This window comes from Nerophis ophidion, linkage group LG02 (assembly GCF_033978795.1).
Source record: "Nerophis ophidion isolate RoL-2023_Sa linkage group LG02, RoL_Noph_v1.0, whole genome shotgun sequence".
NCBI classification, from domain to species: Eukaryota; Metazoa; Chordata; class Actinopteri; order Syngnathiformes; family Syngnathidae; genus Nerophis; species Nerophis ophidion.
Genome location: NC_084612.1, coordinates 36,748,920 through 36,761,279, shown reverse-complemented (window position 1 = coordinate 36,761,279; position 12,360 = coordinate 36,748,920). Strand labels below are relative to the sequence as shown.

General features: G+C 46.2%; 1 protein-coding gene across 2 annotated transcripts in view; it reads right to left on the bottom strand.

Annotated features, from left to right (window-relative positions):
* The window catches only part of galnt18b (UDP-N-acetyl-alpha-D-galactosamine:polypeptide N-acetylgalactosaminyltransferase 18b), a 294,528-nt gene that overhangs the window by 10,493 nt on the left and 271,675 nt on the right, over positions 1-12,360 (bottom strand). For both annotated transcript variants that reach the window (XM_061882872.1, XM_061882878.1), the window contains exon 9: positions 8,978-9,073. In XM_061882872.1, the coding sequence (XP_061738856.1) occupies positions 8,978-9,073 (96 nt within the window). The remainder of the gene's footprint in view (positions 1-8,977; positions 9,074-12,360) is intronic.

The following is a 12,360-nucleotide window of genomic DNA, read 5'->3' as shown; positions in this document are numbered from 1 at the left end:
ATTCCGGTCGCTTCACACTCGGCTGCGAACCGATCCAGTGAGAGCTGAAGATCCCGGCCAGATGAAGCCATCAGGACTACATCATCTGCAAAAAGCAGAGACCTAATCCCGTGGCCACCAAACCGGAACCCCTCAACGCCTTGGCTGCGCCTAGAAATTCTGTCCATAAAAGTTATGAACAGAATCGGTGACAAAGGACAGCCTTGGCGGAGTACAACCCTCACTGGAAACGTGTCCGACTTACTGCCAGCAATGCGGACCAAGCTCTGGCACTGATCATACAGGGAGCGGACTGCCACAATAAGACATTCCGATACCCCATACTCTCTGAGCACTCCCCACAGGACTTCCCGAGGGACACGGTCGAATGCCTTCTCCAAGTCCACAAAGCACATGTAGACTGGTTGGGCAAACTCCCATGCACCCTCAAGAACCCTGCCGAGAGTATAGAGCTGGTCCACAGTTCCACGACCAGGACGAAAACCACACTGTTCCTCCTGAATCCGAGGTTCGACTATCCGGCGAAGCCTCCTCTCCAGTACACCTGAATAAACCTTACCGGGAAGGCTGAGGAGTGTGATCCCACGATAGTTGGAACACACCCTCCGGTCCCCCTTCTTAAAGAGAGGGACCACCACCCCGGTCTGCCAATCCAGAGGTACCGCCCCCGATGTCCACGCGATGCTGCAGAGTCTTGTCAACCAAGAGAGCCCCACAGCATCCAGAGCCTTAAGGAACTCCGGGCGGATCTCATCCACCCCCGGGGCCTTGCCGCCGAGGAGCTTTTTAACTACCTCAGCGACCTCAGCCCCAGAAATAGGAGAGTCCACTACAGATTCCCCAGGCACCGCTTCCTCAAAGAAAGACGTGTTGGTGGGATTGAGGAGGTCTTCGAAGTATTCCCTCCACCGATCCACAACATCCGCAGTCGAAGTCAGCAGAACACCATCCGCACCATACACGGTGTTGATAGTGCACTGCTTCCCCTTCCTGAGGCGCCGTATGGTGGTCCAGAATCGCTTCGAAGCCGTCCGGAAGTCGTTTTCCATGGCTTCCCCGAACTCTTCCCATGTCCGAGTTTTTGCCTCTGCGACCGCTAAAGCTGCACACCGCTTGGCCCGTCGGTACCCGTCCACTGCCTCCGGAGTCCTATGAGCCAAAAGAACCCGATAGGACTCCTTCTTCAGCTTGACGGCATCCCTTACTGCTGGTGTCCACCAACGGGTTCTGGGATTACCGCCACGACAGGCACCAACAACCTTGCGGCCACAGCTCCAATCAGCCGCCTCGACAATAGAGGTTCGGAACATGGTCCACTCGGACTCAATGTCCCGCACCTCCCTCGTGACATGTTCAAAGTTCTCCCGGAGGTGTGAATTGAAACTCTCTCTGACAGGAGACTCTGCCAGACGTTCCCAGCAGACCCTCACAATGCGCTTGGGCCTGCTAGGTCTGTCCGGCATCCTCCCCCACCATCGCAGCCAACTCACCACCAGGTGGTGATCGGTAGAAAGCTCCGCCCCTCTCTTCACCCGAGTGTCCAAAACATAAGGCCGCAAATCCGATGACACAACTACAAAGTCGATCATGGAACTGCGGCCTAGGGTGTCCTGGTGCCAAGTGCACATATGGACACCCTTATGTTTGAACATGGTGTTTGTTATGGACAATCCGTGACGAGCACAAAAGTCCAATAACAAAACACCACTCGGGTTTAGATCCGGGCGACCATTCTTCCCAATCACGCCTCTCCAGGTTTCACTGTCGTTGCAGACATGAGCGTTGAAGTCTCCCAGTAGGACAAGGGAATCACCCGGAGGAGCACTTTCCAGTACTCCCTCGAGTGTACCCAAAAAGGGTGGGTATTCTGAACTGCTGTTTGGTGCGTAAGCACAAACAACAGTCAGGACCCGTCCCCCCACCCGAAGGCGAAGGGAAGCTACCCTCTCGTCCACTGGGTTGAACTCAAACGTGCAGGCTTTGAGCCGGGGGGCAACGAGAATTGCCACCCCAGCCCGTCGCCTCTCACTGCCGGCAACGCCAGAGTGACAGGCGGATCGGTGCGGCGTCTTCAGTAATGCGGACGTTGTATCGATCCGTTGTGGTGAAGAGGGAGCTGAGCCGGAAGGCAAAGCTCTCAATCTACCGGTCGATCTACATTCCCATCCTCACCTATGGTCATGAGCTTTGGGTCATGACCGAAAGGATAAGATCACGGGTACAAGCGGCCGAAATGAGTTTCCTCCGCCGGGTGGCGGGGCTCTCCCTTAGAGATAGGGTGAGAAGCTCTGCCATCCGGGAGGAGCTCAACGTAAAGCCGCTGCTCCTCCACATCGAGAGGAGCCAGATGAAGTGGTTCGGGCATCTGGTCAGGATGCCACCCGAACGCCTCCCTAGGGATGTGTTTAGGGCACGTCCAGCTGGTAGGAGGCTACGGGGAAGACCCAGGACACGTTGGGAAGACTATGTCTCCCGGCTGGCCTGGGAACGCCTCGGGATCCCCCGGGAAGAGCTAGACGAAGTGGCTGGAGATAGGGAAGTCTGGGCTTCCCTGCTTAGGCTGCTGCCCCCGCGACCCGACCTCGGATAAGCGGAAGATGATGGATGGATGGATGGATGTTGCCCGGACGTGGAGTACATGTCTGTTAGATGCCGGCCTTTTTTTCTCCCGAGAGAGTTGTCTGTTGTTATCATCACAGCTGTGTATATTCCACCGGAGGTCAAAGTAAATACAGCGCTCTCTCTTCTGCTGAACACCGTCAACGAACAGCAGCGGGCCCACCCCGACGGTGTTCATATCATAGCAGGGGATTTTAATAAGGCCAATCTGAAGACTGTACTCCCTAAGTTCTACCAGCACGTGAAGTGTTCTACAAGGGGCAATAACACCCTGAACCACGTGTATACCAACATGAAGCACGCGTACAGAGCTACACTCCTCCCCCAGCTTGGACAGTAAGACCATCTTTCCCTCCTGCTCTCTCCTACCTACACCCCCATCAGACGCCAGGCCAGGCCCATCACAAAGACTGTATGACCTGGCCTGACGATGCACTCCCCAAACTTCAGGACTGCTTCCAACACACAGACTGGGACCTCTTCCAATAACAGGAGCTGGAGACAGCCACAGGAAGGGTGCTGGACTATATATAGTTTTGCATCGGGAATGTGACTGTGGAAAAAAACATCCGGGTTTACCCCAACAAGAAACCCTGGATGACCAGACAGGTCCGCGCACTCCTCAGGGCCCGCGACGCAGCCTTCAGGTCAGGGGGACAGGGCAATGTACAGTGCTGCTAGAGCCGACCTGAAGAGAGGGATTAAAAAAGCAAAGGCGGACCACAGGAGGTGCATAGAGTCCCATCTGTCCAGCAATAAGTCACGGGAGAGTGCGACCCTGGCAGAGGAGCTTAACTGTTTCTTTGCCCGTTTCGAAACCCCCCAGCGACACTCATCAGCTCCAGACCTGCCCCTGCCCCCTCCGGGCTCCGGCACCACTCCACTCACTTTACAGGAGCACAGTGTCAGACGAGTGCTCCTGGCTGTGAACCCCGGAAGGCTACTGGACCAGATGGAGTACCTGGAAAGATGCTCAGGGCGTGCGCCCACCAGCTTGCTCCCCCCCTCACCAGGATCTTCGACCTCTCCCTGGCTCAGGCAGTTATCCCATCCTGTCTGAAGTCATCTACAATAACCCCGGTGACGAAGAAGTCTCCCATCACCAGCCTGAATGATTACCCACCAGTGGCCCTCACTCCGGTAATCATGAAGTGCTTCGAGAGACTGGTTCTCCATCACATCAAGGACCATATCCCTCCAGACTTCGACCCCCACCAGTTCGCATAGCGGGCATACAGATCCACTGAGGACGCCATCGTTGTTGCTCTCCACTCTGCTCTGAATCACCTGGAGCAGCAGCAGAGCTACCTCCGGATGCTCTCTTTGGATTACAGTTCTGCCTTCAATACAATAATTCCGGAAAGACTCTGCAATAAACTGGACACTCTTGGCCTCCCCCCTCTCACAAGCGCCGGGATAAGGGACTTCCTAACGGACCGACCCCAGAATGTGAGACTTGGTCCCCACCTCTCATCCACCCGCACGCTGAGCATCGGCTCCCTACAGGGCTGTGTGCTGAGCCCCCTCATCTACTGCCGCTACACCCATGACTGCAGTCCATCCCACAGTGACAACCTTATCGTCAAGTTCGCTGACGATACCACAGTGGTCGGGCTCATCTCCAGGGGTGACGAGGCTGCCTACAGGGAGGAGGTCCTGAAACTGACTGCCTGGTCTTCGGAGAACAACCTCGCTCTCAACACCAGCAAGACCAGAGGGATCATCGTCGACTTCAGGAGGAGGAGCACCGACCCTGCCCCCCTCTACATCAATGGCGAGTGTGTGGAGAGGGTCCACACATTCAGGTACCTTGGAGTCCACATCTCTAATGACTTTTCCTGGACAGTCAACAGCACATCAATCATTAAGAAGGCTCAGCAGTGAAGACTCGTTCTCTGGAGTTAATAATCACGCTTTTCCATCTGGCAATCTGATGGATGAGTCTGAGTTTGGAGGTTGCCAGGAGAATGGTACATTTTGTGGAGGAGGAATTATGGGTTGTTTTTCAGAAGTTGGGCTTGGCCCCTTACTTCCAGTGAAATACATTTTGAATTATCCAGGTTAACAAAACATTTTGGACAATTCCATGGTCCCAACCTTGTGGGAACAGTTTGGAGCTGGCCCCTTCCTCTTCCAACATGACTGTGCATCAGTGCACAAACCAAGGTCCATAAAGACATGGATGACAGAGTCTGATGTGGATGAACTTGCCTGGCCTGCACAGAGTCCTGACCTGAACCCGATAGAACACCTTTGGGATGAATTAGAACAGAGACTAAGAGCCAGGCCTTCTTGACCAACATCAGCGTGTGACCTCACCAACGCACTTTTGGAAGAATGGTCGAAAATTACTATAAAAACACTGCGCAACCTTGTGGACAGCCTTCCCAGAAGAGTTGAAGCTGTAATAGCTGCAAAAGATGGACCGGCATCATATTGAACCCTATGGGTTAAGAATGGGATGGCACTTCAAGTTCATATGTGAGTCAAGGCAGGTGGCCAAATACTTTTGGCAATATAGTGTATGTCGGTACCTATGTAAGTACTGAATATCCATCCCTAGTTTATTTATCTATATGTCTGATTTACTTTCACCAAATGCATTGAGTAGAGGAAATATGTGAACTGTACATAGCGGCGAACACAAACATTCAGGAGTAAGCACGAATATTTAATCATTTCAGCCCCCCCGCTATCCCACAAGGTAATCGGCTTGCCTATATTTAGCTGAGGGATACTGATCATTGGAGACTTCAGTGGGGAAAAGGCTTAACATTTACATATTGGAGAGTGAGTTTGCAGTTACTCACTGCCAAAGCATCATATTTTAATTTCGTCAATGCTAATCACAAACTATAGTAATTAATAGTAATTAATGGTGCAGCGATGCCTCCGGAATTGTGGTAGAAATAGCATCCCTTCTAATACTACAGTTCAGTTTGTGTGCAGTGCTTTCTTTCAACGTTGACACTCACCAAAACGATCAGATAATGTCCTTGTAAAGACATGGTGCTTGATCTACCAAAGGCCAAAGTTTTGCGTGTATTAAAAGCACATGCAAACTTAATAGTACATGCAAAGCCGATCTTGTGAGCAGAGTGTTGCTTCTCTTAAGTGAGCAAAACAAGGAGCACAACGTGTCTGTTTGCATGAATATGCAGAATATATGTTAATCATCAGAACGGCGACAATACTGGGATGAGAAAATGAAAATATAATTATTTATCACAAGCAGTGTCATTTATCAAGGCTGAAACTCTTCTGTGTACGCTCTTTTGCATTTATATTTAGAACGCCTAGAAAGGACGTGCAAACTGGCTGTTGCGCAAAAAAGGCTGTGAAAAAGTGAAGTTAAGGGAATTATATTTATATAGCGCTTTTCTCTAGTGACTCAAAGCGCTTTACATAGTGAAACCCAATATATAAGTTACATTTAAACCAGTGTGGGTGGCACCGGGAGCAGGTGGGTAAAGTGTCTTGCCCATGGACACGACGGCAGTGACTAGGATTGCGGAAGCAGGGATCGAACCTAGAACCCTCAAGTTGGTGGGACGGCCGCTCTACATACCGAGCTGTACCGCCTCAATAAAAAGGAGGTGATTGCGATGCAGCTCCGTCCTACGTAAGCTTGTCAACATGTATGGACTGTCAAAAAAACAACAACATATTGTCTGTTCAGCAACATCATTTTATAATGTCATAGCTGCTGGAAGACTTATCAAAACTAACATTTTACATGTTAATGTCTTCTGGTGTTTATTTCATGACGTTTGTATAAAGAACTATTCCATATCTCCTGTATGAACTTTTTTTTTTAATTGTAATATGCATTTATTTTGCGTATTCAACATTCCAGGGCACGCTCACAGTTAGTGCCAGCATCTTCCATGAGCGCACCTTGAGCGCTCTAAAAAAGTGGGTTACACTGTAAATGCCCTGCAGAACTGCTTATAAAATAGCCATAAAAAGTCGAACATAAATGTTTTAAAACACAGAAAAGTGCAACAGGTAGGAGCATGATAACATGGGGTGCGCAGTACATGAGTGTCTCCATGGGGAAAGTCGCATAGTACACGCAAAAACCTCATTTGAATAGGCCAGTTTGTACTAGTTGTCAATTGTCTAAGTTGATCACACGCAACACGCCCCCTCGTAATATACACAATTTTATAGTTTGCACATGCTGCTGATCAGGCCCGTGATGATGTAAACACGGACACAACTGTTAGCATCATTCAGTTAAAACCAAAATGTTCATCATTTTTCAAATAGAGATCTGAAATATAACTAGATGGAACACAGCAAACTACACACCATACTTGTAAGGCAGTGGTTCTTAACCTGGGTTCGATCGAACCCTAGGGGTTCGGTAAGTCGGCCTCAGGGGTTCGGCGTAGGTCAAAACACACCCGTCTCATCGTGTAAATACAAACTTCTCCCTATCGGCCTATTACGCATACGGCAACAGATGACTTATTTGCATGTGTGTAATTTGTTTTGAGTTTATTCACTGTGTTGGTTGTGTTTTTTGAACAAGGTGATGTTCATGCACGGTTCAAATTGTGCACCAGTAAAAAAAACAAGGTAACACTTTAGTATGGGGAACATATACACCATTAATTAGTTGCTTATTAACATGCTAATTAGTAACATTTTGGATCTTAACTAGTCATTATTAAGGCCTTATTATAACCCTAACTCTCTAACCCTGTCCCTAACCCTAACCAAATAACTCTAAATTAAGTCTTTATTACTTAGAATATGTTCCCGTAGTGTCCAAATAACTCTAAAATTGGTCATGATCTGTGGTCTGGATTATGTTTGTTATTTTTTGTTAGTTTTTGGACTCTTTTAGTTCATGTTTGCGCTCCTTGTTTTGTCTGGTTACCATGCCGACTTATGATCATTCTGTCATGACGGAGGGGTCGCAACTTACTGCGAGGTTTGTTCTCCTGGGATGCAAACGGACTATTACGGACAAGGCTTGCAGGTAGGAACATATTTATTAACTCGATAAATCTTGGCAAGGCATGAGGTAAACAAACATAAACTATGGCGTGGAACAAACACAAAACTGTGGCATGAAACAAACAAACATAATTTATGGCTTCGAACAAACACGAAACTGTGGCAAGAAATAAACAAGACTTACGTGGACACGGCATGAATTTAGCAACACAAACAGTGGTATCGCATGAAAACAAACAACGACGCCAGGCCGACTGACTGGCAAAGACAGGCTTAAATAAGGGTCTTGATTAGAAACGGGGTGCGCGGTCAGAACACCAGAGGCAGGTGAAAATCATAAGTCGGCATGGTAACCAAACAAAAAAGGGAGCGCAAACAGGAACTAAATGAGTCCAAAAACTAACAAAAAAAAAACAAAAACATAATCCAGACCACAGATCACGACAAAATTAAGTCTTTGTTACTTACAATATGTTCCCTTTACTGAAGTGTTACCAAAAACATATAACTTTGTCTTGAATTTGAAATAAATAAATATATTTGTCACTATTGAAGGGTTCGGTGAATGCGCATATGAAACTGGTGGGGTTCGGTACCTCCAACAAGGTTAAGAACCACTGCTGTAAGGGGAGCGGAAACTAACACAACCGATACAATAGTAGTTTAACACCTATAATGAATATTTTTACATGTTCAAAAATATTGTCCAATAAATTATGTTGATTGAATAAAGACAATGAAAATGAGTAGTTAAGCGCAAACAAGTTTACAATTGTCACAGCAAGATTAAAATAAACTGCTCAGACAAAGAATGATGAAGAAATCCATAGCAGCTTAAAGCAGCTGGCAAACAACAGGAATGGGACGACGTGGCGCAGTTGGGTGAGTGGCCGTGCGCAACCCGAGGGTCCCTGGTTCAATCCCCACTTAGTCCAAACCTCGTCACGTCCGTTGTGTCCTGAGCAAGACACTTCACCCTTGCTCCTGATGGGTGCTGGTTAGCGCCTTGCATGGCAGCTCCCTCCATCAGTGTGTGAATGTGTGTGTGAATGGGTGAATGTGGAAGTAGTGTCAAATCGCTTTGAGTACCTTGAAGGTAGAAAAGCGCTATACAAGTACAACCCATTTATTATAAAGCTGCGCTAACATTTAGAGTCCCTGCTATCTAGACTGACCTATCCTGAACAAACATTCCCATTCGGCTTTACACTAAAGAGGAGAGAGTCTCATTCACAGAGATTCTGCAAAATTGCAGCATCACAGCCGTAAGAAGAGACAAAGGGGTTTGTGTCTGATACAATGCTTGCTTTTCTCATGTCAGAAATGTTACTATACCAACACTGCAAATGCAGACCGGCTATGGCTGTGAAATCCGAAGCACGACTCTCACCTGTGGTGTCATTCCGTGACAAAGGTACAAGATCGGAACATTGTCGTTGTCGGGCCCCTGATCCAGACATAGATCTTTCTTCAGGGAGTTTTTCATCTGAAAGATAGCAAGCAAGAGCCAAAAGTTAATAGAATTACAGTGTTTACATGCTTAAAATATGGACAGTATTTAAATTGATGAGAGGAACCTTAGAGGTACTGAAACCATAACAACTGGTAAAGTATTCTATACTTTAGTGTCAGAAGAATGTTAAACATTTCGATGGTGGAGGAAGTCAATAAAGACTTGAGTTTTTATTGTTTTGACATTTGACCAATAACGAAGTGATTAATTTTTAATTCTGTTACTTAAAATGTTCACACAGGTAATAAATACAGATGTCCGATAATGGCTTTTTGACCGATATCCGATATTCCGATATTTTCCAACTCTTAATTACCGATACCAATATCAACTGATACCGATATATACAGTCGTGGAATTAACACATTATTATGCCTAATTTTGTTGTGATGCCCCTCGGGATGCATTAAACAATGTAACAATGTTTTTAAAAATAAATCAACTCAAGTTATGGAAAAAAAATGCCAACATTGCACTGTCTTATTTATTATTGAAGTCACAAAGTGCATTATATTTTTTAACAAGCTTCAAAACATCCATCTATCCATTCCTTTTCTACCGTTTATTCCCTTTGGGGTCGCTGGTGCCTATCTCAGCTACAATCGGGCGGAAGGCGGTGTACACCCTGGACAAGTCGCCACCTCATCGCAGGGCCACCACAGATAGACAGACAACATTCACACCCACATTCACACACTAGAGCCAATTTAGTGTTGCCAATCAACCTATCCCCAGGTGCATGTCTTTGAAGGTGGGAGGAAGCCGGAGTACCCGGAGGGAACCCACGCAGTCACGGGGAGAACATGCAAACTCCACACAGAAAGATCCCGAGCCCGGGATTGAACCCAGGACTACTCAGGACCTTCGTATTGTGAGGCAGACACACTAATCCCTGGTCCACCGTGCTGCCCTGCCTCAAAACAGCAGCTTTGAATTTGGGGTATGCTCTCCCGGAGAAAGCATGAGGGGGGGTGTGTGGGGGGAGAAGAGAATTGCGGAGGGGTATATATTGTAGCGTCCTGGAAAAGTTAGTGCTGCAAGGGGTTCTGGGTATTTGTTCTGTTGTGTTTATGTTGTGTCACGGTGCGGATGTTCTCCCGAAATGTGTTTGTCATTCTTGTTTGATGTGGGTTCACAGTGTGGCGCATATTTGTAACAGTGTTAAAGTTGTTTATACGGCCACCCTCAGTGTGACCTGTATGGCTGTTGACCAAGTATGATTTGCATTCACTTGTGTGTGTGAAAAGCCGTAGATATTCTGTGATTGGGCCGACACGCACAAGCAGTGCCTTTAAGGTTTATTGGCGCTCCATACTTCTCCCTACGTCTATGTACACAGTGGCGTTTTAAAAAGTCATACATTTTACTTTTTGAAACCGATAACGATAATTTTGAAGCCGATACCGATGATTTCCGATATTACATTTTAAAGCATTTATGGGCCGATATAATCTGACATCTCTAGTAATAAAGGTTTTATATTTAGGGATAGGTATCGTTTACATTTTAATCAATACTAGTACCAAATTGGTACTAGTATTGATGCTTAAAGGGGACCTAGGATGAATTTAGTCTCTCCTGACTTTTAAATGTTGTTACAATGTTGGATACTTGTGTTAAACATTATCAGATTGTCAGATCATAAGGTTCATGCATTTTGGCGTCAGCTTGCATGCAGTTTTGCAGGCCTGTTTTGGGGGTTTTGCAGCCTGGCTAAGTCGAGGTGGATGTACTAATTTGGACATTAAGAAAAGCTCTCAACCAGAGAGGGAGGAGCGAGGATAAAGTATTATTTTCATATAATCTTGGCATGCGGCTAATAACACATCTGTGCAACATGCAGTGACATAAATGCTGCTAAAAGCAGCTTGTCTTATGCAGAGTCTGAATTGATCTGATAATGTGCAGGTGTAACTAATGTTGTGACTGGGTAAATTTTATATAATGTTTTTCAAGTTTGTTTTTTTTACCATGTCTGGAAAATAATTAGCGGTGATATATACTTCAACAGTGTACATTTTACAAAGATACATTATGATGGTTTTGGAGAGGATTGGGGCGTGGTTTTGTTTGCGATTGGGGATAACCTCCACAATCAAACATCTCACCTATCAAAAAATGGGTTATAAAATTCAATTTACACCAAAGCATATCAATGCGTAGCGCAGTTAGGAGAGTGGCCATGTAGGCAACCTGAGGGTTCCTGGTTCGATCCCCACCTTCTACCAACCTCGTCACGTTTGTTGCGTCATTGAGCAAGACAGTTCACCCTTGTTCCTGATGGGTCTTGGTTAGCGGCTTGCATGGCAGCTCCCGCCATCAGTGTGTGAATGATTGTGTGAATGGGTGAATGTGGAAATAGTGTCAAAGCGCTTTGAGTACCTTGAATGTAGAAAAGCCAATTTACCAATTAACCCATTTAGCATTCATCTAGACCAGGGGTGTCAAACTCATTTTAGATCGGGGGCCACATGGAGAAAAGTCTACTCCGAAGCGGGCCGGACTGGTAAAATCACGGCACGATAACTTAATAACAAAGACCACTTCAGATTCTTTTCTTTGTTTAAAAATAGAACAAGCACATTCTGAAATTGTACAAATCATAATGTTGTGGTTTTTTACACTTTCAAGATGTGGTTAACAGTGTTCTATCTTTATTTGTCGTTATTTATATTTTCTGAATAAATTATGTGATAATGTTCACCAGTCAACGCCATTCATCCATCCATTTTTCTACCGCTTGTCCCATTAGGGATCGCTGGGGTGCTGGAGCCTATCTCAGCTGCATTCGGGCAAAAGGCGGTGTACACCATGGACAACACAGGTAGACAGACAACATTCACACTCACATTTACACACTAGGGCCTATTTTCGTGTTTCCAATCAACCTATCTCCAGGTGCATGTTTTTGGAGGTGGGAGGAACTCATTGGTGTTGATTTTCAATCTATCAAGATAAAAAATGATATCAAAATCAAATTACAGTCTGTTATTTATGTAGTTTGATCATATTCCTTGACTGATGTACTAACATCACATGGTTTAATTTGTACATATGTAACATCATCTACAAAGATACAAATAATTTGTATTGCGACATTCAGTTGACATTTTTAGAACAGCTGTTTCTTTCATTATAAAATTTACAGTTAATATTTATACTTGGCAAACTCATCCTGCGGGGCGGATAAAACCTATTCACGGACCTGATCCGGCCCTTGGGCCGTACGTTTGACACCCCTGATCTAGACCATAAGAAGG